Consider the following 27,475-nt stretch of genomic DNA (forward strand, 5'->3'; position numbering starts at 1 on the left):
CAATCGCTCCGTACCCCAAGACACGCTTTTTACACCCTCCACTGCTAATGATGTCACCTGACGTCTCAGTGATTACTGCATCTTGTTGTCGAACATAGGCGATGGTCACATTACTGTGACTGTACCGTGTAGGTTGAACAGCTGGAGTGATATCAAGTTCTGATAACTGGTAGCGATGCTGGAGCACGTTTCAGCTCGTGAAGTATCGCGTCCCATTTATATTTCAGCTACAGTCCCGATGTGATTGTACAATGGCTTTTATTGAGATACAGTTATTTCTATCAGTAACGTATGAAACGTGCTGAATTTTGTAGTTCTGTCCTAATATTAGATCTAACCCGAAAGGGTCAGTAACTATTGATAAAAATAAATACGAGGGTCGTTCAACTAATAATGCCCTCAATATTTTATACCTGTTTGCATACAAAGATGCGTTTAGGTGCTCCACATTTGATGCTTCATCTGCACGTGAGAGAACTGTCGAATAATTCCGGCTAATGGGAGAGGCATATTGAACAATCAGAGTGACGTCTACGCAAGAAAGTAGTTGCAAGCAACGAGTTGTCACTGAATTTTTGGTTGCGGTAGAAGAAACTGTGGGGAACATCCTTAAAGGTTTGTGTGGAGTGTGTGGTAATGGTGCAGTTGACAGTACCATTTTTTGTTACTGGCAAAGCGAATTCAATCACCAGAAAGTGCAGAAGCAGAGCTCTGTGATCGGTCAGGTGCGGGATGTCCTGTCGCATCCACTGCTACATGGTGAATCGCGCGGATGCCATTACTCGCGCAGACCGGCTTATGGCAAGCCTAAAACTTTCTATGAGCGTTGGAAGTGCATGTACAATGACTGCTACTCTTAAATTTTTTAAAGGTTCTTATCAAGATGGGTTCCACGGCTGCTCACACCATGTTACAAAAGTCAAAGACAGTCATTTTATTTGAACTGTTGGGGCTGTCTGAGGCGAATGTAGAAACCTTTGTGTTACGGATTTTTACAGGAGACGGGTCATCGTAGCACCACATTTAACCAGAAACAGAAAGACAGTCACAGTGATGGCGCCACCCACTGTCACCAAATAATAGGAAATTCAAGGCAGCTTCCTCTCCTGGCAGTTATGGTGGTTGTGTTGCCAAATAGGCCGATCATTAGCGTGCGTTAAGACTCAGTTGCATTTCTGACGAGTTCGATCTGACAATAATGCAAAAGAAATCTTACGAGTACCCCATCGCCCAAATTCCAGAACTCGGGTAAACGTCACTAAATTGGACTGGACATCAATTGCTTCAGCCAAGCTATAATCCAGATCTGGCAAGGACTAACATATGTTTTGCCTGCTTAAGGATTACGTACGTGAGGTATACTTTGATGATGATGAGGGCGTAATTCATGCAGCGAAAACATGGCTACGAATGCAAGAAGACATTCTATCAATGGAAGATACTTATTCCCACACTATGGCGTAAGGCTATAGAGCGTGATGGAGACTATGTAGAAACCTAATGCGTGTTCTGAGGAAAAACGTGGGGCACTATTTTTTGAACCGCCCTCGTGGAATGAATAACTCCTATTTTGGAGTGTTCAGTGCAGAAAAATTATATGGATATTAATGTAATTGTAATTTTCAGCCAGCTTATTCCCGTTGCGTATCAGCTGTTACGTGCAGAGACCGACATACGAGTGGATATACGCATTTATACTCATGCAGCAGACTTTACTGCGATGACATAAAAAGTTCATTGTCTTAACCATTTCAAAACCTCACACGGTAGGAATAGACAATGAGGTCACAAAACACATGGGATAACTCCCAATATCGTGTAGGATCTCGTTTTGCTGCGTTGTGCAGCAAAGTCGATGTGGCATGGAGTCAATAAGTCGTTGGAAGTCCCCTGCAGTAACCTCTACAACCGTCCATAACTGCGGAACTGTTGGCGGTGCAGGATTTTATGCACAGACTGACCTCTCGTTAACGTCCCATAAAAGTTCGATGAGACTCATGTCGGGCTATCTGGATGGCCAAGTCGTTCGCTCAACTTGTCCAGAATGTTCCTCAGACTAATCGCGAACAACTGTGGCCCGGTGACATTGCACATTGTTATCCACAAAAATTCCATCGTTTTTTGGGAACAGGAAGTCCATGAATGGATGCAAATGGACTAAAAGTAGCCGAATATAACCATTTCCAGTCAAAGAATTGTTCAGTTCGACCAAAGGACCTAGACCATTCCATGTAAACAGAACCTACACCATTATGGAGTCAGCACCAGCTCACGTATTGCCTTGTTGACAGCTTCGGTTCACGGCTTCGTGGAGCCTGCACCACACTCGAACCCCACCATCAGCTCTATACCAACTGAAATCGGGACTCAGCTGACCACGCCACGGTTTTCTAGTCATCTAGGGTCCAAGGGACAAGCTCACGAGGACAAGAGAAACGCTGCAGGCGATGTTGCGCTGTTAGCAAAGGCACTCTCGTCAATCGCCCGCTAGCATAACGCCAAACTTTTTCCGCACTGCCCCAACGTATATGTTATCGTATGTCCCACACTGATTTCTGCGGTTACTTCTCGCAGCACTGGCAATTCTATGTATGCGCTGCCGTTCTTAGTCGTTGCGTGCAGGCCGTAGACCAGTGTGTTGTCCGAAATTTGGTATTCTCGGCACATTTCTTGACACTGTGGATCTCGGCAGATTGGATTCCCCATTGATTTCCGATATGAAATGTCCCGTGAATCTAGCTCCAACTACCATTCCGCGTCCAAAGTCTGTTAATTAACATCATGCGGTCATAATCACGTCGGAACCATTTCAAATGAATCATCTTAGTGTAAATAACACCTCCAACAAAGCACTTGCCTTTATACTTTTTGTACGAGATACAACCGCTATTGCATTCGTGCATATCGCTATACCGTGACACTGTATGGTAATAGATGAAATTCATCATCACAGCCGGCCGCGGTGGTCTAGCGGTTCTAGGCGCTCAGTCCGGAACCGCGTGACTGCTACGGTCGCAGGTTCGAATCCTGCCTCGGGCATGGATGTGTGTGATGTCCTTAGGTTAGTTAGGTTTAAGTAGTTCTAAGTTCTAGGGGACTGATGACCACAGATGTTAAGTCCCATAGTGCTCAGAGCCATTTGAACCATTTTTCATCATCACACTGAAGTATAATTCATATACGCATTGAAATGTTAACACTCGCTTCCAGACGAGACTTGTCCGATGAAGTGAAGTCGTCTTAAATCTGTTGAGCTGGCATAAGGACGTAAATATCATTTGTGTACACCTGCACATACGTATAAAACTACGAAGTGTCAATTTGAAGGTGTATCACATATAAAGTGGCTTGTTGGAAGACACCCGTGAAACAATGACAGTGCAGTGAGTACATGGTACTATAACATCAAGCACTCGACCAAGGTCACCGGACAAAAATTAGTCACTTGAGAGCACACGCACAGATTAATCGTTAAGCCTTTACGGATGGCGCAGTGTTCGAGTCACGTGCTCAACCGCGAACAGACTGCCTCTACACTAAGTCATGCGATAGAGATATGCACATAGACAGATGGCGGTAATATGGCGTACGCATAGTATAAAATGGCAGCGCATTGGTGGAGCTATTATTTGTACTCAGTTGATGCACGTGAAAAGGTTTCGTACGTATCTCTGGTCGCACGACAGGAATTAAAAGGTTTTGTACGCGGAATGGTAGCAGGAACTAAACGCATGGGACATTCCATTTTGGAAATCAATAGGCAATTCGGTATTCCGAGGTCCACAGTGTCAAGAGTGTACCAAGAGTACTAAATGTGAGGGTTTACAATGCCCTGGCAGACAGCCTTCACTTAAAGACCGAGTTTAGCGGCGTTTGCGTAGATTAGCCAGTGTTAACAGATAAGCAACATTGCGTGAAATAATCGCAGAAATCAATCTGGGACGTACGCCTACAGTGCTTCTCCTGCACTCGTGAAAACATTGGTTGGACCCTATGTGACTGGAAAACAGTCGGCTGATCGGATGTGTTGCAATTTCAGTTGGTAAGAGCTGATAGTTGGGTTCCAATGTTTCGCAGTCCCCACGGAGCCAGATTTTCAACAAGGCGCTGTGCAAGCTGGCGGTGGCTCCATAATGGTATGGGTTGTGTTTACATAGAATGGACTGGGTCCCCTCGTCCAATTTAACCGATCATTGACTGGTAGTGATTTTGTTCGACTATTGGATACCAAGTGCAGCCATTCGTGTACGTCATATACCCAAACAACACCCGGGCCACAGTTGTTTCGATTGGTTTGAAGATCATTCTGGACAGTTCGAGCGAATGATTTGGCCACCCACATCACGCAGCATGTACACCACGATCGTTTATGAAACATAATAGAGAGGTCAGTTCGTGAACAAAATCCTGCACCTGCGCAGGTCTAAAGAGGCAGCGTTGCTCAATATTTCTGCAGGGGAATTCCAACGACTTGTTGAGTCAGTGCCACGTCGAGCTGGTGCCTACGCCGGGCAAAACGAAGTCTGACACGATATTAGGAGGTCTCCAATGTCTTGTCAACTCATTGCACGTGAGCATAAGGAAGCAGCGATCAGTGAGACATCAATGGTGTTTGCCCGCAGCTCGTGGTCGTGCGGTAGCGTTCTCGCTTCCCACGCCCGGGTTCCCGGGTTCGATTCCCGGCGGGGTCAGGAATTTTTCTCTGCCTCGTGATGGCTGGGTGTTGTATGATGTAATTAGGTTAGTTAGGTTTAAGTAGTTCTAAGTTCTAGGGGACTGATGACCATAGATGTTAAGTCCCATAGTGCTCAGAGCCATTTGAACCATCAATGGTGTTTGTCGTTCACAACAAATATTGCCGGCCGTGGTGGCCGTGCGGTTCTAGGCGCTACAGTCTGGAGCCGAACGACCGCTACGGTCGCAGGTTCGAATCCTGCCTCGGGCATGGATGCGTGTGATGTCCTTGGGTTAGTTAGGTTTAATTAGTTCTAAGTTCTAGGCGACTGATGAACTCAGAAGTTAAGTCGCATAGTGCTCAGAGCCATTTAAACCACAACAAATATTTAAGTTTCAAGCGGACATTGTACTTAAACATAGCCAATGTAAGGATGTGACAGAGTGGCACAAAGGGGCTATCTTGTTCTGACGTGTGCATGACCATACGATGTGTGATCTTAATGGTTTTGTTGGTGTTTCGCATTGGACTGTTCATTGTGTTTGCATGCAGTGATGTAACACACCTGGCCACGAAACACGACGTCAGAATTGTTGTCTTAAAAAGATCATGGCTAAGAGGGTCTGGAGGCGCGTTTCATTGATTCTGAATTAAAAACGCTTAGAAATTCGGCAGGAATTGCTACAGGATGTCAATGAAGGTGCATCCACACTTGTTATCGAGAGAACATTGGAACAAGAACTGCAAGCAATGAACATTTCGAGTCGGTCGCCTCGCAAGAAACGATTGCTCACACAATCACATAAATATGCGAATCTTCAATGCGCTAGAACGCATCGAAGTGGACAGTAGCTGACTGGTGGAAAGTAATAAGGTCTGACGAATCACGTTTTTGCTTCTATTCAAATGATGCACGTTATCGAGTGCACGGAAGGCCAAATGAAGCATATAATCCCGAATGTGTGCCAGGTCCCGCTCAATCCGGATTTTTTTCTGGTCATGAATTGGGCACGTTCACTAACGTGAATCAGCATATTTAAACGTTCTGCATGAACAGGTGCTGCCTTTCGGTCAACACCTGCATGATGATTACACTATGTAGACCAGCAGAATTCATCAGGCTGGAAGATTTTGTAACGGGTTTTGTGAACATTCCTTCGCCTCTGCCTCACCCTATTACATCTCGATTGGCATGCAAAATATGGAGTCAGTAGAAAATCTGTGGGACATGCTGGATCCTCAGATACAACGCCGACATCAGCATCCCATCATTTTTGTGGAGTTGCGCGATCAAATACTCAGCGAGTCGCTTAACGCGGACGCGACGTACCTGCACAACTTGTGGTCTCTCTTGCCAACAGAGTCCATTTGTGGTACGTACAGGTAGTTTTCGCTGGGGTTGGCAAAACTGGAGAAAGTGACAGAAGTGATGTTGCTGAGCCATGATTTTCTACATTTATTGGAGGATTAGAATGATTCAGTGCCTGAGCTTCCATCTGATGTGACACAATGGGACTCATCACTCAGGAATGTAGATGAAGGAAGCAATTTGTTTGATGGTATTTGGTTTGGACTGAAATCCTTCACAGCATTTCGTGCATTTCGTACATTAGCTGCACGTCTTCAGGTGACGTCGAAAATTTTCCTAAAAACCAGTTTTTAATGGTGACTGAGGGATTATTGGGTATAACTAGGTACACGAATTCATTAATAAGGAAAAAATAGTATATATTATATTCTGATTCAGAAAGCCCCACCAAGACTTATACACGTAGCCACATTTCGTTATTATTTTTAAACTTAAGCAGTTGCTCAGATTTATAATAGATGTCGCTAGGTGCTCTTTTGACCGATGTGGTGGATACTATACAACAGGTAGCGAGAAGATCTATAAACGACTTTTAAGGATTTCAACAATAAACATTATTTTAAACAGATTTAATACTGCTTGGTGGATTGTTATAAGCAGTACTGTCTTACCGCTTGTAATTCTTTCTGTATTATTTCTGTGTGGGTTAAATATATCTGAAAAATGCTTCTACCTGCTTGTGCACAAGTCTTCTAGGAACGGTCATGTTACATAACGGCGTCCGAGCTGAAGGCTGAGTAATAGAATATTTTCCTATTTGTATGCACACAGCCTATGATTCAGAAATCCCCATCCCACGCTATACGAAGTAAATATTGGGTCAGTTGTGATTGTTATAAATGGTATTACATGATAACGTCTACCGTATAGAAACGGGTTTGGGAAAACTATTTAAATATCTGTATGTTCTCATGCTTAAGTCCTCAGATTCGGTAGAAACAAGTAAAAAGACGATAGGATTGATACAACAGCAGAAGCTGGCGTGAGAGCCTGTCTTGGTGGTGTTTACAACCCGAAAGGCAGATTCCGGCCTCTTTGCGTTTCAGTTTATCCCAGATACTTTCGCGAAACATCAACAAGTGTATTGTCACTGTACTTGTCTTTTAGATAGCTAGACCTACACGTGGAACCATTTCGACCATACTTAGTATAGCCATTACTCAGTTTCTGTAAAAATTACTCTTGTAAGACAGCCCTGGAACACTTGCAAGGAGAGAAAACTGCAAATCGGATTTTTGTAATTTTTTATATTTATGGTGCGTGGAGTTCAGAATGCGAGATGTAAATCCGCCGAAGCCATTCGACGCAAGTAAAAATTCTCTAGATAACGGTCACTGAAGTATTCCAATGTTCTCTAATACCCCTAATCTAAGGCTAATTTTTCCATAGGCAGCATGATTATGTGGTAGAACGCTCTCCTGTGTTGAGGTGCATGTTCTCTGAGTGCTTCAGTGTAGCGTAAGTTACATAAAGATGAAAAACTATGTTATTTGTTAACAGTAATTGAGATTTTATATTTGCAATGAAAACTAGATTTTTGTGTGCGATATATAATTAGAAGTAAGAAGACGTGGGTTTTTCATAAAAATGACAATTGTATATTGTGTTAATTACCTTGCAGTTGATTAATTTCCTATCTAAATGCTGGGGCTACTCGGATGTAAACGAAAAAAATTATAAGTGACACGAGACTCGAACCAGTAATCCACCGATGGCCCGTTTCTAGCACCACAGATTTTTTTCCATCTTTATGTATAACACACCTCCTGAAAATGCTGACAGAACATGCACGTTTGTTTAAAAATATTGCATTAGCTGAGAATCGAAGATAGGCCATCCACGTATCAGATGTGCATTCTACCGTTTTTTAAATACACGTGTTGTCATTAGATTACCTTTCAAATGTCATATAGATATATGAAATAATATTAGCAGTGGTGAAAACAATATACATTTAAAATACAAAAAAGAGCACGACTTGATGTTTATTTTTTTTCCCTGGCACATTAACATTGTGTGCCGGACCGAGAGTCTAATTCGGAACTTTTAAAGCTGTTAGTATTGACCTGAAAGGAAATGACTGAAAAACACGTTAAATTTTCGTAAGATGAACTTCTTCCATTGAGACGTTTTTAAAGACTCAATCGTCTGCCGTCCGTGCCTGAGACACACTGCTAATGTCTAGAACAAATATTGGCCTGCCAGGGAGAGAGGAACCTGTCCAAACATTTTACCTCAATCGGTAAACCGGAGCCCTTATAGAATCACTTTCTTATCCGTCTGACTGTCTATCCAACTGTTCTAGACCCCTTTTCTCTGGAACGTGTAGACGTATCAAGCTGAAATTCGTTATTTATTAAGGTGTGTAGTCAGTTGGGGATGTAAAACATTTAAGCCTCTAAGTCAATGCAGTCAAAAGATAGGGTTATTTATGTTACATATTTTGATACTCGCAGACTCACTTAACAAAACCTACAGTGCACTTCCCGTGTGCATAATCATGAAATTTGTCAAGAAGATTGGTTTCACACTACAACCAAAGGAATAACTCCGTAAATGGTTAATTTGTAATTATATTACATGAAAAAAGTTATTTGTCATTGTTACCAGACTGTCTGTCCGTCTGTTAAGACTCCATTTTCTTAAGAACGGGTAGGCCTATCGATTTGAAATTAAGGCTATTTTGTCAGATATCATGATAGATTCCAAAGCCGTACATTAAAACATTTAGAATACTACCCCATGACGTAGAATAAAGAAATTTGACAGGAAGAATTGTTTCACAGCATAAGAAAAGGAAATTAATCAGAAAATTTTTAATTTGCAATTGTATCAAACGAAAATAAAAATTTCTTTTTTCATTTGTTGAAATCAAAACATATGCATAAGTTTAGGAATCCCTGGAAACGATGTCTTTCGTTGTAGATAACGGGAAAAATTGGGGAGATCATCGACTCCCGGAATGGATGAACTGTCTATATACGCTACTAAGTTTGTACGGAACCTTCAGTGCTCGAACCTTACACCTACCTAGCTAGTTTATATTTTTTAATAATGTAACCATTTGATTGAACAGTATCAGATCTTCTTGAAGACAAAAAAATTCACATAGAGAGGGCATTCCACAATGCATATGGATCACTTCACCACGCAAATATCACATTATAAACTTAACACAATTTTCGCATCACGTAAGAAACAAATACGCGGCTTACTGAAGTACTTGATTTCCAATCCTCCTCGCTGCTCTTTCGCCCGGATATGTCTTCACGTATGGATATGTTATCCTCCGACTCGTATCTTCCGTTCATTCTTCTATCGCAGTGATAATTTAACTTCTCCTACCCTGGATGTTCCGACGTTGCAGCTACGAGGGGGGACTGGCGTGTCCTGAAACGCTCTCCATCCATAGTGTCGGTACTTCGGACTGCGTATGATCTTCAAACGTCGTCCCTCTAAAACGGTTCAAAAGTTCAGCACGTTCTTCGGGCCATATTTGAACACAGAGAACAAAGTTTGGCCTCGGAATCATGTTACTGCATTTGTTTCAATATGTGGATAATACATCTGGAAAGAATACAGTCCCTGACCTTGTTGTCCCGACTCCACCCTTCTGCCGGGGGACCGCCTATAGAGCAGTGTTCATCGTAGTCCAGAGTTTGGCACTGAGGGCATAATGGTGAATCCATCATATGAATCACATGGAGTCTGCATCCGTTAACTGTCATGTACCACACTGCATGTGTTTCTGTGTCTAAGGAAACATGATGTATCGATCGGCATACAACATGCCAATTGACATGTGGATCTTTGGGAAGCAAGGAGAGGATTATGTTTCTTTCTACAACGTTACTGCACTCATGTGTTAACAGTTTTCTTTATTTATCAGAACAGAAAGCTGCTTGTCTTTAAGCTAATCCAAGTGTTGTGGTTTTTTTTTTTTCCTTTATTGTATTTCAATTCCCCATCGGGGCGGGCTGGCAGCAGCATATGCGCTGCTCTTCAGCCGAAAGACATAGAACAAAACAATAGAAGACATTTAAAAACAGCAAAGGAGAGAAGAAGGCGAACATAGAGATAAAAAAGGGAGAACATCATGGAAGGCAATAGACAAAAAACGGGGTGACTGTAAAATGGAGATAAAAAACTGTTTAAAAGTAGCACACACAAAAAGCCACACACTGCGACGATTAAAAGAACACAAGGCACAGTATGACTGGAGCATAAAGGTGTTGACGGATGGCAGAGCACACAACGTAACACTGACGGCGAACCTCAAGGCAGTACACAATTAAAATCACACCTCTTGACGCACACGAGAAACAGCACTACACACAACACTGATGTGGCACACTGATGATGATCAATACAGAGGATCTGCCAGGTTCAAGGAGATGAGGGAGACCTGAAGAAGGGAGGGAGGGGAAGAGATGGGGGAGGGGAATGGGGGGCGTGCGGAAGAGGGCCAGGTAGGGAGGGATGTGGGAGGGAGAGAGGCAAGTATGGGGTGCAGGGTCTCAGGGGAGGGGGGGATGGAGGAAAATCCGCTCTGGGAGAAGAAGGAAAGAGGAGAAGGGGGCCCTGGGGAGGGGGGGGGGGGGAACAAGGCCGGGCTATAGTTGGAAGGAAGGGTATATGTCACGGCGAAGTTCGTCATCCGGGAGGGGGAGGCGTTGGAAATTGCCCTGATGAAGGAGATGGAGGGTGTGGAGGTGGAGGGAGGGAGGGATACAGCGATAGAGGCGCGGCAACGGGCGGGGGGTGGAGAGGAAGGAGGAAACCAGAGGGTGGGGGGGATCAACCCTGCGAACAATGTAAAGGATGCGGAGATGTTGGAGGAACAAGAGGAGGTGGGGGAAGGGGATCAGTTCATACAGGAGCCGTGTGGGGGAAGGAAGGCGGATACGGAAGGCAAGGCAGAGCGCATGGCATTCAAGGATTTGGAGGGCCTTGTAAAAGCGGGTGGGGGCGGAGATCCAGGCGACGCTGGCATAACAGAGGAGAGGACGGATGAAGGATTTGTAGGTGTGGAGGATGGTAGAAGGATACAATCCCCATGTCCGGCCGGACAGGAGTTTCAGCAGGCGGAGGCGGGAATGGGCTTTCTGCTGGATGGTCAGGAGATGAGGGGTCCAGGTGAGGTGTCGGTCAAGGGTGAGGCCAAGGTATTTTAGGGTGGGGGTGAGTTGGATAGGGCGACCATAAAGGGTGAGGTAGAAATCATGGAGGCGAAAGGAGCGAGTGGTACGGCCTATGATGATTGCCTGGGTTTTGGAGGGTTTGAAACGGAGGAGCCACTGGTTACACCAAGTGGTGAACTGGTTAAGGTGGGTTTGGAGGGTACCTTGAGACCGTTGAAGGGTAGGATAGAGAGCCAGGAAGGCGGTGTCATCAGCATATTGGAGAAGGTGAACTGGTGGGGGTGGCTTGGGCATATCAGCTGTATACAAGAGATAAAGGAGAGGGGAGAGGACAGAACCCCGGGGGACGCCAGCCGTGGGATAAAAGATACGGGAGTTGGTGTTGTGGAGGGTGACATAGGAAGGACGGTGCGAGAGGAAGGAAGCGACCAGACGGACAAAATTGATAGGCAGGGCGTAGGTTTGGAGTTTAAAGAGGAGACCGGGATGCCATACACGGTCATAGGCATTTTGGAGGTCAAGGGAAACAAAAATGGCGGAGCGACGGGAGTTGAGCTGGAGGGACAGAAGGTGAACAAGGTCGAGGAGTTGGTCGTCAGCAGAGAAGGAGGGTCGGAAGCCACACTGTGTAAGGGGGAGGAGGTGGTGTTGAGCAAGGTGCCGATAGATACGGTGGGAGAGGATGGATTCAAAGACCTTACTGAAGACGGAGGTGAGGCAGATGGGACGATAGGAAGAGGCGGCAGAAGGGGGTTTGTTGGGTTTGAGGAATAGGAGGACGCGGGAGGTCTTCCACAGGTCAGTGTTGTGGTACAAGCTCTTCCGTTTTAGTCCACGTTAGCCTCACTGCTGATGAAGTACAAGTCCCGCTATAAGTACTACATGCACTCTCGTAGATGGTGACGTGAACGGAGACACGCCGCCGACTAGAACAGTAACTGAGCTAGTAATTGAGCTGACTGTGACTGCGACTGACTCAGTGACTTGGCTAACTGTCTGTGACTGACTCGGCTGACTAAATGAGTGGCTGGGCACTCTGGTCCGCGGCGGCGATGTAAATACTGGTGGTCGAGAGGGCGTTGCGGCGCGTTGCTTGCGGGTGTGTCTTTGGCCTCTCTCCTGGTAAGCGCCCGTGTTTCAGCGCCTATTATCGATATTCTTGTAACATGTTTGCCGATCAGGGTGCTGGCATCAGCTTACGCCAGCACACTTAGTATCCGATAGGTGTAGAGCGCCGTCGCAGGTCTGGGTTTCCAGCAGAGACACCTGAAAGTAGCTGTATTCGATAAAAAAAAAAGAGAGCGTATACGGTGAAGTGACTGGGAAATGTGCTGCAGCGCCACTGGTGCCATTCGAAAACCTGTTGCTAGTTGTTGTTTTCAGATTCCTGTCAGACACGTTTGACGTCGTCTCCACAGTTTTAACTTTGTGGTGATGTACAGCGCTGCCTATCGATCATGAACATGCGCCGAGCCACGCTACACGTTCCAAAACGAGTCATACGTTAGGGTGATAAAGACACTCGCAAAATTTCAAAGTCTATCTCCTTGAAAACTTTTGAGAGTTGCATGTAACTGCTTTGGCTGATTATTCTTTAAGTTCTAAACTTCAAGTATCATAAATACAGTGTGATTCTTATTAAAATTTAAAAAAAGGCATTAAGCGTCATAGATGCCGTTCAGACAAGTAACTTAATAGAAGACACAATTGGCCCCAAATGTTGGAAAATGCCCGAGAAGTGGATAAAAAATGTTGAACATATGACATCACCAGATGATGGCCTCGCAGTGCTTGCAGAGACTTGACATGTCGATCCTAACTTCGCTGGTAGAGGGCAGGGCACGTTGGTCCGCTAGGTTACATTGTTTTCGAACACCTTCTGTAAACATGTTCTGCTGTAAACGTAGCAGTTGCAACATTATTGTCCATGCTAAAAATCAAACGAAACTTATTATCATTTCGGTCTTTCTTTCCGTTTGTCCCTTCTTTTTTGTTACAGACTTAATTTAGTAAAGAAGGCGTAGGTAATTAACTTGTAGCGACGCAATTCGGAACTTTATCCTTATTTACCTTTGACGCAATACCGTTGGTTTTAGTTGTACTGTTCTCTGCAGTTAAGCAATGGAGACCGCGAGACCGGTAAATAACATATTGAATCTTACTTCGATGTAAACTCATAACTGTATAACGCAATGCAAAAAACACTGCCCCCCCAGACGCAAGACTCTAATCGTGAGTCCTACAGTCTAAAGTCGCGCACACAGGCCATAAGCATTACCGAAGTGAATATTTGTCTTAGATTGAGATGATCAGGTGCAGCAGACCGATAGTTTCCACCGCTGCCGGTGCGGCGAGGTGTGTCGCCTGGTAACGTCAAATGTTCACTATTTGTCATTTCCCAACATTTGCGGCCACATGTGTCTTACATTAAACTACTTGTCTTAGCGTCATCGGTATCGCTTCCAGGTTTCTAAATGTTGGTGAGAATCACCCTTCACAAAAATCGAGTTGTCTTGTTAGTCGCGGATTGTGTTTGTTCAGCATATGACGTGTAAAAGTAATGTAAACTGAAGAATATTACAGTTGAGCATTCGAGGCACCTACCATGCACATAGTTTTCTGTACCGCAGTTCCGCAGTGATGGCCTGTGCAGGCTCTAGTGATACGCCACACTTCACTACGTCCCCTATTATCAAACGATTTTCCCCGATGAATTCATAGGGTTGCAACTTTCATCAGCGAAACGGGGAATCCGACCGAGTGACATGCATGATACGTAATTCCTCAACCAATATTCAGAACGTAATAAAATATGAGGAGCACTACTTTTCAACAAGCTGTCGTATTTTCGGGTCCAGTTCTATTTTGCCCCCTCACGTACATGTAGCAATGGAGTCAGTGTAGGCCGTTACGTTCGCATGAGCTCCCTTGAGCCACAGACACAGGCTAAAAGTAATGAAAAGTATCAGGTATTGTAGCTTCCAATTCAGAACTGAATCTCGTAACAGACCCGACACGAGAGACGTACGCAAACGACAGCACGGGTTTCACATACGCGAGCCGGTCAGTATTGGAAGCGGGGGCGGAAGCTCCATTCGAGAACAGTGATTATCTGTCGAGCATACGTTTTCGAGCCAATGACCGGGCCAGATTTTTTTTTAGAATAAAATGCGAATCACCCTGGAAAAGAAATGAAATCGAACGAAACAGTCACAGAAAGAGCGGCGATAGAGTGCGGATTGGCAGTCAGTTCCATTGTTTCGTAAGTGGAGGGTCCCGAATGCCAGTGGGTGGCCACTTGCTTTTATGTGTACGGCCACGGTTGGTACCTGAATGCGGGCCGCTCTGTAGTGGCAGCCCTGCCGCTGCGCCGCGCCGCGCGCCGCTCCAGTATAAAATCAAATGGGGACTCCCCTCCGATTTAGCTCTGCCCAATGGCCCGAAATCCAAATCGACCGCATTAACGGGGAAAATTAATTTTAACTGTAACTTCCCCGAAATAAATCAGTGCCGGTCGCAGGCTAGCTGAGTTAGCGAGGTGTTAACAGTTGCAGGAACGATCAGCAGGCACGACGAACCGTTTAGAAGTGTTTTTGCTACCAGCTCAAAAAAATAAATATTTCGGAGAGCGCAATTACAGATCTAGAAAGTGTAACCAGATACGCGTAATGTGTTACTACTTTCATTGCAGTAACCGTGGATCTAATGTGAATGAACCACTACTACCAACTATACTTTAAGACCACAGGGCGGTGTAAAAGTATTTGATCAAGTTAATGGAAGATGTAGAGAACACCAAACGAAGTAAATAAGGAGCAGGAACTCAACTTATGACGTTTTGGCCACGATGCAAGATTCTCTTACCTGCATCTGCCAACAAAACACAATTTCCAGCTTAAAATGGCAGTTTTCGGTAGATTAAGTGGCTCTTTTACTTCGAAGAATGGAGATGAATAAGGATCTTTTCTTCTAAGACGGAAAACGACAATATTAAGCTGCAGAGAAAGTGCGAGATTAGAAGACATCAGATTGTTCCATACGTGTCACAACTATATCAGCCTGAGGTGAGTAATACTCATTTAAGAACGACCAAGACAAATGTTGCAATCAAATGTGTTGTGTGATTACTCTGCCAGTCAAATAAGACTGCTTATGAACTGTTATGTGTACTGTGTAATCTGATGTATCGGGTACATCGTACACTGAACAAAACATTGGTCATCACAATAAAGGAGCTCACAGGATCACTTTAGAATGCTGCACATTGTGTAGAGCTGGGTCACGGAGGTCATGTCACTTATGTAATAGCTGTGAAGTGGTGCACATACAGTCAGTTATATGGAAGCAGTACAGTAAAATGACGTGGAGATGTGACGGAATGGAAATGGTGACCTGTCGTGTTTGAAAATGTACATAACCACACTGTGAATGAATCTGCTCGATTTGTTCTTATAGCAACATAGACTGTCTAGAAAATCGAGTTTCAAAAATTTACACCTGCTTTTATAACTCCTTTGTATAGTCGCTGCCATTCAAGGAGGTTGCAGGTGAGCGAGTCAGCCATTAGTTTCCTAAGTGTATGGTCTGTGGTTCAAATATGGATACTGAAATTTTTCTCTTCGTCATTCTTCCAACGTTCTTCTGTCAATGTGCATTATTGAAGTAATCCCTCAGAAATTTACTCCACTGTTACAGACTTACAATGTTTATTGTTACATGCAGGCAAAGAAACTTATAATTCGAATACACAATGGCATGTATGTAGCTTCTAGGGAAGATTGCATTAAAATTCAGTCATACGCAATGGGTTGTCTGTACAAATATTAAATGATATGCTTCGATATGCATGGTGTGCTAATAAACTGTGTGATAACCAAGAAACGTTTATGAATTTCTTTCAAGTTTGTTTTGAAATAGACACAATTCTCTTGACCATATTATTTTACTGACTTATGCTTATAATTGTTACACCATATTCAAAATATGGAAATATATAAGATAGAATTTTACGGATAACAAAAGCCGAGGATGACTCTATCCAATACATATATAGAGTATCTGATCAACTTTAATTTCATGAGATGTAAGTGAGTCCTTTCAAAATGGCATAACAATGAAACATGTAAGGTGTAATCTATTGTATACCCATATGTAAAGCAGAATGTACGAGTATGTCTGTAAGTCTGGGATCTCCCCACAAACAAAAATGGTTCAAATGGCTCTGAGCACTATGGGACTTAACATCTATGGTCATCAGTCCCCCAGAACTTAGAACTACTTAAACCTAACTAACCTAAGGACAGCACACAACACCCAGCCATCACGAGGCAGAGAAAATCCCTGACCCCGCCGCGAATCGAACCCGGGAACCCGGGCGTGGGAAGCGAGAACGCTACCGCACGACCACGAGATGCGGGCTCCCCACAAACCTCTCCATCAAATTCAACCAAATTTGGCACTGAAACAGCAGGCCACACAAGTACCAGCACTGTGGGATTTATGATGTCCTTGCTCCAGTAGGAATGGGGAGACAAGCAGAAATGTGGCTTTTCCATCCCTGGGGGGCAGGCTCCCCTGTATTACCAGCTCGTTGTTTCGGGAAATCAGGTTCAGGGCAGCCTACAAGAAATGATTTTCCAGACCCTGACATGCAGGCTGCCCAGCATGATAGGCATGTTGTGCTTGAGTAGTATTGGCCTACTTTATCGACTTGCTTTGTGTGACAGCCTGCACATCAGGAGCAAATTGATTTTACAGCCCACAGTCCTTGATGTGTAGCCCCCCCCCCCCCCCCCTACATGACACATGTGTTGTGGGAGTAGTATTGGTCTGCTCTACTGAACAGTATTGCAGGTGAAGGGAATGGATAAAATGAGGAGGAGGGGAAAATGGATAGAAAGAGGAGAAATAGGGGAGATGCATGAAGCAGGTTGAAAGTGTGTAGGGGTTATTTGCAGCTGGAAAAAGCAAGAGAAATGTGGTGAAATGCAATGGAAGGAGAAAGGGAACGAAGGACATGGTCAGAAGGAGAGGGGAGGCAGCTTGTGGTCACAGAAAGAGGATGGAAGACTAGGACAAAGCGAGGAGGAGGAGGAGACAGAGAGAGTGGTGAGGGGTGGATTGACAAATAGAGGTGGGAGAATGAAGTGGACAGACAGAGAGAGGGAGGAAGAGGTGGGCATGGAGAGTGGGAGGAGTAGGTTTTTTCAGTATATGTGTTGAAGGCATACGATGGAAGAGTCGCAAGGAAACGCTAGTAAAGTCAATAAAATACTGTGGTCAAGACAAATGGTGTTATTACAGTGCCTACAGAAAATGTGTGGGCACCTTTGGAAACAGCAGGTGAAATGTAGTTGTCAATATTCCCGTAATTTAGTTACTCTATGGGATGTAATGATCAGCGAATCACTTTAGCTGTTTAAGTCATACCTCAAGAAATTTCTGGACTCTCACCCTTGTGGCCATTATCAAGCCCTGAGGTGGAGTCATGTGGCACTAGTGTGATGTCTCTTGGTGGTGATTAACTTTTTTGCCCATTGTTTTTATTTGGCATTATTTGTAATATGAATACGTTCTTCTGTGGGTGGGTATGGTAGGGATGTGTGTAGGGTATAGAGGTAGGCATCCTCATGCAATACATGCACAAAAAATGCTCTGGGCCAAGAGATTTATCTAACTGATGGTGCGGCATAACACTGAGTTTTACAGAAACTGCGAAATAAATATTTTCAAGATTATGAATATGTAGGAATACCTTTAGACAGCAATATTACTGGTGAATGTGAGTGTCTTGTAGCTTGGAATACAGGGCATTACATGGCAGCAAGTAAAGGTATGATGAAATGATTCGATTTACGTGATGAATGATGTGAGTTTCTAAGTCTAATGAATGGTCATACACTTAACAATTTCTACAGAAAGCAATACTCCTAGTGTGGGTAACCTCACTATTAGGCCTGATTAACGCCCTTCAACATTATCTGGGATATCACATAAGACTTCGCATTTAAGCCATGACCATTAGTTATTCATAGTCCAGATAATACTTGGACAGTCACATCCGGCTGCCATAGCCACAGCTGGCTAGCTGCTGCCCAGAGGAAGCCAGTACGTAAGTCTTGCAATGCAAACTCACTGCCATGGTGCCCCTGGCAATGGCATGCACCTGCTACTGTTCTGTTTGGCCCAAAGGAACGTCTAAAAATTAGGAAAGGGGCTGTGAGATTTCGATTAACACATGGGCATTTTATGGTTTCTTTTCATTTATAATTTTTAATGGAAATAAATTCGTTCTGTTAGGAAAAAATTTGGAAAGCGATAACTACAGATAGTCTAACTGTTGTGTAAAGAGAGATATCTTCTGTAAATAAGAAATTGTGAAGTTCTAATATAAACAGCTGATCATTAACATCGCAAAATCAAGAAGCTAAATGCAATAAATGCCAAATATGCATGAATTGCAATTACCAAATGAGGAGCATTTCAGTACAAGGACATACATGAGGAAGAAGTAACATCATCTACATTCCATATGTAAGAAAAGATGACCATATGCATTGGGCTTCTTATACAGAAAACGCACCTACATGTAGGGATAACATGACTGTCATTTGAGTATGGAATCGATGGGTTCAGAAGCGCCATATTCAATACCACGATGGCTCTCAATGGCTCCATGTGACTAGTGCTAGACGACCTGGATTCAGGAAATGGGCTTTTTTACAGTAAGAAAAATATCCACACAGACACTGCGGTGGCATATGGAGCACCAGTGACTACGAAAGTAGATACCATTGTTGTGGCTTTACTCGTTGTGGCAGGAGAGAGATTTATGCTATTCCACGCTCAATGACGACACTGGACTCAGGAGCGGCACAACTTCGTCTTTTCAGACAAGTCCCAGTTCTGGGTAGTGCATGAATGGCTCTGAGCACTGTGGGACTTAACAGCTGATGTCATCAGTCCCCTAGAACTTAGAACTGCTTAAACCTAAATAACCTAAGGACATCACATACATCTATGCCCGAGGCAGGATTCGAACCTGCGATAGTAGCGGTCGCGCGGTTCCAAACTGAAGCGCTTAGAACCGCTCGGCCACACCAGCCGGCTACTGCATGAAGTAAGACCTATTCGTGTATGTAGTCTCTGGGATGAGTGAAAGCTGCAAGATGGCATTCGTCATCATCACATAGGCCAAGTCTGATGATGTGGGATGCTGTAGGGTGCACAGCACGTTCGCATCTGGTCGGCATAGCGGGTACTAAGGTCAGCAGGCACTACATTTTTGATGTGTCAAACTGGTGAATATACCCTGTCTTAGATGTCTTCCAACAAGGTAATGCAAGATCACATGTTGCCTGTGCTGTCTGGTGCCACCTCGGTGATGAGGGTGTTCGAATTTTGTCCTGGTTATCTCGTTCCCCACGTCTCTCAACAAAATGAAAACTTCTGGTCTTAGGATGCTGAGAGACTCGTGCCCCACTGCAATTACCGAGCTCTTCAGGTGCAGCAGCATGGAACGGCATATCCTTAACTTTCGTTCACCTTCAGTTCGACTCTATGCCCAGCTGGACTACACTAATTGTTTCTGCCAGAGGTAGCAGCTCTGTGCAATAAATTTTACACGCTCTAAATCTCCGGCTTGCCTACCAATTCAGTCACATATTTCACGTTATCTGTACACACGTAATATGTAAAAATTCAGTATCTGTGGAAGTACTGTAGTTTTATTGGATTGAAGTGCAAATTTATGCAGGTGATGCACTTAATCCTTTTGTCATTAATTGCAAATGCCACATTCTAAAGCAGTTATCTTGGAATTGGAAAGTGTAACTACACATATTTGCATCGCGGGGTAAGCACACCCAACAATTGTACAAATCAGACTGAAGTACGATCCACAGAGCGCCATTTCCACACTGATCTGGTCATTAGTGCTGTAAAGGTCTGCATAACTGTTATTTGGTGCGTGCATTGTTATGTCGTTTTCTCTGGTTCCGGAATTAAAAGACATGGTTTCCGTGTATGAATAGGTGAATGAGAAATGTATACAAACTGACAGGTATTGTTGGATCCTACCCACGAAGGACACACATGCAACGCACAGCACAGTTCCAAGTTTGTTGCTACGATTAAGGGAAACTGGGCAAGTGACACCATAGTACAAGGACTGAGACGTGACTCAGAGTAACCTAGTATCCAAGCGCATTTTTCTGTTGTATAACAGCAGTGCCGTGATGAGCCATTTCCATGCGACTGTGGCACACCAAGCTATTGTGCGATACAGGGGACACTTTTGTCATCGCCTCGGCCGAGAAGAATGGCAGTCAGCCATTTGACAGTGTTGACTGCGATGTTTCATGTTTCAGTAACATTCTCGATAGGGTCCAGGTCCGGTCTTAAATGTTGGCACGACTATGTTGTTAGCGCTCGCCAACAGATATGATGGGAGCGAAAGGAGGTGTGACAGCAGCTGGTTCTACGCAGCCAACTAGTGAGCAGTGGGCGGGCGGCGTGTTTCGTGGAAAGAGACGGAGGAAAACTGTCGTAACAAAAATGTCAACTTATAATCTAACCTAGGCCTCTGGCTACACTACGTATCAGTTGTCACCACAAGCTTCATTCCGAGATGAACCCTTTTTCTTTCATCAAACTTTCGTTGGTATCGTAAATTCACAACCAAATTGTCATTTCCCAAACTAATCAAACGCTCGACCTACGCCGCAGACTAGGTTGTGACCACAACCTCCATTCCGATGGTAAGTTTCTTTTAACGTCACATAATCTTTGGCTTCACCCAAGCAAAAACCAAGTCATCATATTTCAAACCAAACTTACACCTACATGTGATGCACTGATGATCTAAAACATTATAACCACCTGCATAATATATGAAGATAGTAACTGTTCTCGAAAGTACAGATACCATTGATGACCATGCAGCTTCTCTAGAATATATGATAATTAATTGAAACCCTCAGCTGCCCACAGGTGATGTTGATATATCTCTATGGGGACAGCTGAAAATGTGTGCCCCGACCGGGACTCGAACCCGGGATCTCCTGGTTACATGTCATACGCTCTATCCATCTTTTTTTTTTTTTTTTTTTTTCATTTTGTTCGTTATTGATCGATGTGTTAGGTTGTTGTGGACGTCGCAAAACATCCTGTTCCAGTTCGGTGGTTGATCCTTCCACTCAGTTTTTTATTACAGAGGCCAAGCGGCTCTCTGACCGAACACGCTGAGCTACCGTGCCGGCAAAGCCACCGAGGACACAGATCAATGGCGCGACTGCAGGGACTCATCCGATGCACTTTCCCCGTGAGACCCACATTCCCAATTGTCCACAATCTACATACGTAATGTACCTAATACATGCGAGTGTACTTGCATAATAGCTTGTTTGTCCGCCTTTGGAACGAAATACATCACATTCTGCGTATCAGGGATCCGACAGTTAGGTGAGAGGTTTATGGAGGTACCTGGTACTGGCCGGCCGGAGTGGCCGTGCGGTTCTAGGCGCTACAGTCTGGAACCGAGCGACCGCTACGGTCGCAGGTTCGAATCCTGCCTCGGGCATGGATGTGTGTGATGTCCTTAGGTTAGTTAGGTTTAATTAGTTCTAAGTTCTAAGCGACTGATGACCTCAGAAGTTAAGTCGCATACTGCTCAGAGCCATTTTACCTGGTACTGGATGTGTACGCACAGGTCATGTAATTCGCGTAAATAATGGGCCGCTGAGTTGCGTACGCGGTAATGGCGCCCGATAGCGACCCATGCGGGTTACATAGGATTTACGTCAGGGTAATTTGGTCGCCGAGACATCAGTGTGAGTTCACTATAATACTCCGAAAATTACTTTAGCACGGTTCTGGCTCCGAGGTACGCACAGTTCTACTGATGAAAGATTACATCGAACTCGGTGAAGACATCAAGCCGGGAGGGATGAAGGTGGTTCACAGCTGTCAGCGTATCTTCGATTACTACCACAGGTCACATGCAGGAGCAGGAGAGTGTCTCCCATAGCATAATTCTGCCCCCCCCCCCCCCAATCAGCGTGAGTCAGTGGCGCGCTGCACGTTTCGAACCGTCGTTCACCTCGATAACGATATTAGTGGAGACGACCATCGACACAGTGTAGCAAAAATATGATTCACCCGAAGAGCCAACACGTCCCCATTGCTTGACGGTCGGATCACGATGGTCCAGTGCGCACTGCCATTGTAATTGACGATGTCGTAGCGTCAACATGTGAACATGTAGGGGTGGTCTGCTGCGGAGCTCCATGTTCAACAATGTACGACTGACGATGTGCTCTGAAACACTTGTGCGTGCACTAGCATTGTGCCCATGAGGCAGAGATGTCGCAGATAGCCATGTATTCTGCTTTGCCGAGCAGACAAGACACGTTCTGTGGAGAGTCGTGTATGTCCAATCATTTAGCGCCTGGTGTTAGTTTCAGTGTCTTTCTACCTCTTTCCGTAGATGCTCGCGAATGCAACACACGAACATTCGACCAGCTTCGACGTTTTGGATATACTCGTTCACAGAGTCTGCGTAATAATAATCTGTCCTTTGTCATAGTCGCTTATCTCAACGGATTTCCTCATTTTCAGGCCATATCTTCGCTAGGGTGATCCCCCTTCCGTGTCTGCTCCACTAACTTACTTTTGCTACCGCATCACGTACCCGCAACTCCACAAGGCGGCAACCAGCGTCGCAGTGAGCGGTGGTCATAATGTTTTGGCTGATCAGTGTACGTGAAACTGTCACTACAACCTCCATTTGGTGTATTAAAACGAAGTCGAACACTGGAGTTTGAAAAGTAAATAGAATGCTTTCTTAAAGGTGTAAGTAGGCTGTTTAGGTTCTTATATTGGTAACGCCGCCGCCACGTAGCACTCTCTGTATGAAAATCACTGGCTGTGCTGTGTGCAGTCTGTGGCTAGTTTGCATTGTTGTCTGCCATTGTAGTGTTGGGCAGCGGCAGCTGGATGTGAACAGCGCGTAGCGTTGCGCAGTTGGAGGTGAGCCGCCAGCAGTGGTGGATGTGGGGAGAGAGATGGCGGAGTTTTGTAATTTGTCATGAACTGCTATATATATTATGACTATTAAGGTAAATACATTGTTTGTTCTCTATTAAAATCTTTCATTTGCTAACTATGCCTATCAGTAGTTAGTGCCTTCAGTAGTTTGAATCTTTTATTTAGCTGGCAGTAGTGGCGCTCGCTGTATTGCAGTAGTTCGAGTAACCAAGATTTTTGTGAGGTAAGCGATTTGTGAAATGCATAGGTTAATGTTAGTCAGGGTCATTCTTTTGTAGGGATTTCTGAAAGTGAGATTGCGTTGCGCTAAAAATATTGTGTGTCAGGTTAAGCACAGTCCTGTATAATTTTTAAAAAGGTGACGTTTCAAAGGAACACACCACCATTCGACTGTTTTATTGTTTATTTACGCAGAATGCAGGTTTCGCCCTCCTATGCCATTTTCAAGTATTTGATTTTGTCTTCAAGATACGTTTACGCCATTTTCAAGTATTTGATTTTTTGTCTTGAACATATGATAAACACATGTTAAAGACATAAAATCAAATACTTGAAAATGGCATAAAAGGTCGAAAACTGGGTTGTACTTAAATAAACAACAAAACAGTCAAATGGCGGTGGGTTGCTTTAAGAAAATATTGTACGACTGTCGCTCAGCAACATCAAAAAATAAGAATGGTTTCAATTTCGGCACACGAATTATGTAGCCTTTCTCCATATCTCGTTGGTTAAATGTAATTTGCAGAACTGCCTATTCGAAAACAACGTCTTGCTAATCTATGAGCAGCAGGAAAACACCATTGTGACCGACTAATGCCAATATCCAGATTGTATAAAGGTGTTGAATGTTGAGATTTTCCCGCGGAAACTACATATCCTTTCGGTTGGTTGTTTTTCAGACGTAATCCGAATGACAGCCAGTTCCGTTGTGTCGCCAAAGTTATTTGTTACAATTCAGCTTTAAGCTGGGGTTACTTGCTTTACTATTTTGCTGATGGTCTCTTGTTGACGTCCTCGGTGACATTTATACTGTTCCATTTGTAATTTCTGATTTTCAAACTGGTTGTTCTCATAAACGTTAGTATTGTTGTATGGTATTCCAAATGTATTCCAAATGTTCAAATGGCTTTAAGCATTATGGGACTTAACATCTGAACATCTGTGGTCATCAGTCTCCTAGACTTAGAACTACTTAAACCTGAATACCCTAAGGAGTGTAACTATAAGAGTGGTTCTGTGCGTGTGTGGGCACTATTTGTTTTCGGGTTGTTAAAGAGGTTGAGTTGTGGCATCAAACACTCAAGAGCCTTTTCTGTAAATGCACACGAATCTCGAGTGAGAGATGCGTTGAAGTGGCGTTTAGTGCAGTCAGCTGACGTTCGATTCAAATATGATGGACATTCGGCCATGTCACACTATTTACATCGACAATCTGAACGAGAAGATTAAGAAAGATGATTTGAAGAAGTCATTATATGCTATTTTCTCGCAGTTTGGGCAGATTCTTGACATCGTTGCATTGAAAACATTGAAAATGCGTGGACAAGCATTTGTGATATTTAAAGATATTAGTTCCGCTACAAATGCGCTTCGTTCTACGCAAGGTTTTCCATTTTACGATAAGCCGATGCGAATGCAGTATTCAAAAACTGATTCAGATATCATTGCTAAGATGAAAGGTACGTTTGCAGAGAGACCTAGGAAGGCTAAACGTGTTCCGGCAGCTGAGGAAACTCCAGACTCCAAGAAAGGTAAGCGCAAGGCAGCAAAGGAAAATGCTCGCTTGATGGGAGCGGGACCAGGAGCAGCGACAACGGTCCTCGGGGCAGCTGGTGGTAGAGGTTACGGAGCTACTGCCGCTGCACCGCTATCAGTGTCTACTGCCGTTCCAGAACAACCTCCAAACCAAATCCTGTTCTTCACCAACCTGCCTGATGAGACAAGTGAAATGACGTTATCGATGTTGTTCAATCAGTTCCCAGGATTCAAAGAAGTGAGACTGGTACCCAATCGTCATGATATTGCTTTTGTAGAATTTGAAAATGAATTGCAGAGTGCAGCAGCAAAGGACGCGCTACAGGGTTTCAAAATTACTGTCACACGATATGAAAATCTCATTTGCTAAAAAGTAATTTTTATACGTAGTAAAATGTTTGTAAGACTCTACTGTCATTTTGTAAATTGTATTAAGACGAGCCTTTCATCATAGACCTGTATTATGAAGTGATATTAAATTTTTCCAGGGATTTGAGGCTTTGGTTTGATTACCATAGATATGTAATATTTTTTGTTGGAAAAAGTGGCAAAATGGAGTGAGTGATTGTCTTGTGATGTTGAAGCTTTACAATTCTCCAAAAGTGTGTGTGTATGTGTCATTTACTGTTCAGGAGAGCAGTGCAGATTTATGCAAAAGAGTCATCTGTGTTCTCGTGTAATGTGGAAAATTAAACTTTTGTACTGGTGAAAAAAAAAAAAAAGAAAAAAAGCGGTCTAAGGCGCTGCAGTCATGGACTGAGCGGCTGGTCCCGGCGGAAGTTCGAGTCCTCCCTCGGGCATGGGTGTGTGTGTTTGTCCTTAGGATAATTTAGGTTAAGTAGTGTGTAAGCTTAGGGACTGATGACCGTAGCAGTTAAGTCCCATAAGATGTCACACACAGTTGAACATTTTTTTGACATCACACACATCCATGCCCGAGGCAGGATTCGAACGTGAGGCCGTAGCGGTCGCGCGGTTCCGGACTCAAGCGCCTACAACTGCTCAGCCACAGCGGCCGGCTTGAATGGTATTATTCATTCTATAAAATTACTGTTACTGATTACGAGCTCGAGCGCGCGTGCACACACACGCGCGCGCGCGCGCGCACACCCGCACACATACATTTTAACTATGCAATAGCGCTCGAATCGGAGGTAAGCCGATTCGAATCCTGGTTTTGGATGAAACTTTCGCTGTCAGTATTTGGCCAACAAGGGGAGGAAAGGTGGAGATGTCGTGGCGTCTAGTTTCTGGTCACGCATGGTCTAATGAAGTGAGTGCATTTGGCACTGTTGATGGTAATCCATTGTCGGATGGGGTCGTTAAGATCGGCGGCCCCCTTTGTTCACTTTGAGAGCTGTAGGATATGTAACGGCACAGGGTTTGATGCTCTGCCTTCCCTTCATCCATTACAACACAAAATGTTCAACACTATACCGTATAAGCACTCATCACCGTCATCCACAAGCCACAGATGCACTCTTGGCACTTCGTAACAGGTCGGAGGAAGACGACGGCAAACCACCTCCACTAAAAACTTGCCAAGAGCGGCAGTGCATAATTCCTGCATTTCCTCCCCCTACTCTCATTCCCTGAGCATACATATCCGCCGGCCGGTGTGGCCGAGCGGTTCTAGGCACTTCAGTCCGGAAACTCGCTGCTGCTACGGTCGCTGGTTCGAATCTCGCCTCGGGCATGGATGTGTGTGATTTCATTAGGTTAGTTATGTAGAGGTAGTTCTAAGTCTAGGGGACTGATGACCTCAGATGTTAAGTCCCATCGTATTTTGAGCCATTTGAACCATATGTATGCATCCACCCAGCATCAGAATCGACCCACGTTTATCTTAACTTTGCAGAGGAACCAAGAACGTACATTTTTCAAAAGACTGTTCACCATGTATCTCTTGCGTATGACTGACGATTCAGACGTATAACCAAAATTTCGAAAGCAGTGTGGACAGAACGGATCAATAAAGTATACAGTTGTAAGAGAAACTGTCTTAGTGTGGAGAATGTTTACTTTAGCACCATCCACTAATGTTGATTTTGCTAAGAGGGATAGCAAACGATAGAGTTCAGGGATATGTCAGGGATTGCTTAAATTGCCGAGCGAAACCGACATAAATACAAATTAAAGAGCTTTTCATCCGAGGGCACGAAATTCTGCATGTGAAATGCTAAATAAAGCGGACTGAAACTATTTGTCTGGTGCTGAATATAAAGATAACCTCTGACATTTCTGCTTGTGCGTCGCACGCATTCTTGCATAAGTAAATTTTTTTTATTTTTTCCGACGGGGACATTTGGCTTCTGCCACCAAACATTCCATCACGAAAACAGTGTCAAACACAAAAAAATGTGAATTTTAAATACGTTCAGCAGGACGACATGTGGGGACGCAAAGAATTTCTGTTGCTGTGACGTCCGCTACATAGCTGGGGGGCAGCCACCGGCATGTAGCGAATGACGCACTTTCGTGCGTGGATTC

At 44.2% G+C, this 27,475-nt stretch overlaps 1 protein-coding gene across 1 annotated transcript; it reads left to right on the plus strand.

Moving 5' to 3' along the window:
- Positions 1-24,623: 24,623 nt before the first annotated feature.
- LOC124544657 (U1 small nuclear ribonucleoprotein A-like) lies at positions 24,624-25,355 on the plus strand. Its single transcript, XM_047123276.1, has 2 exons — positions 24,624-25,062; positions 25,123-25,355. Exons 1-2 carry the CDS (start codon positions 24,624-24,626, stop codon positions 25,353-25,355), a joined length of 672 nt encoding a protein of 223 aa, XP_046979232.1.
- Positions 25,356-27,475: the final 2,120 nt, after the last annotated feature.

This window comes from Schistocerca americana, chromosome 1 (genome assembly GCF_021461395.2).
Source record: "Schistocerca americana isolate TAMUIC-IGC-003095 chromosome 1, iqSchAmer2.1, whole genome shotgun sequence".
Classification (NCBI taxonomy): Eukaryota; Metazoa; Arthropoda; class Insecta; order Orthoptera; family Acrididae; genus Schistocerca; species Schistocerca americana.

Coding starts and splice junctions, on each gene's coding strand:
- LOC124544657 (XM_047123276.1), top strand. CDS start 24,624: ATGGACATTCGGCCATGTCACACTATTTACATCGACAATCTGAACGAG. Junction 25,063..25,122: donor AACGGTCCTCGGGGCAGCTG/GTGGTAGAGGTT, acceptor CTGCCGTTCCAG/AACAACCTCCAAACCAAATC.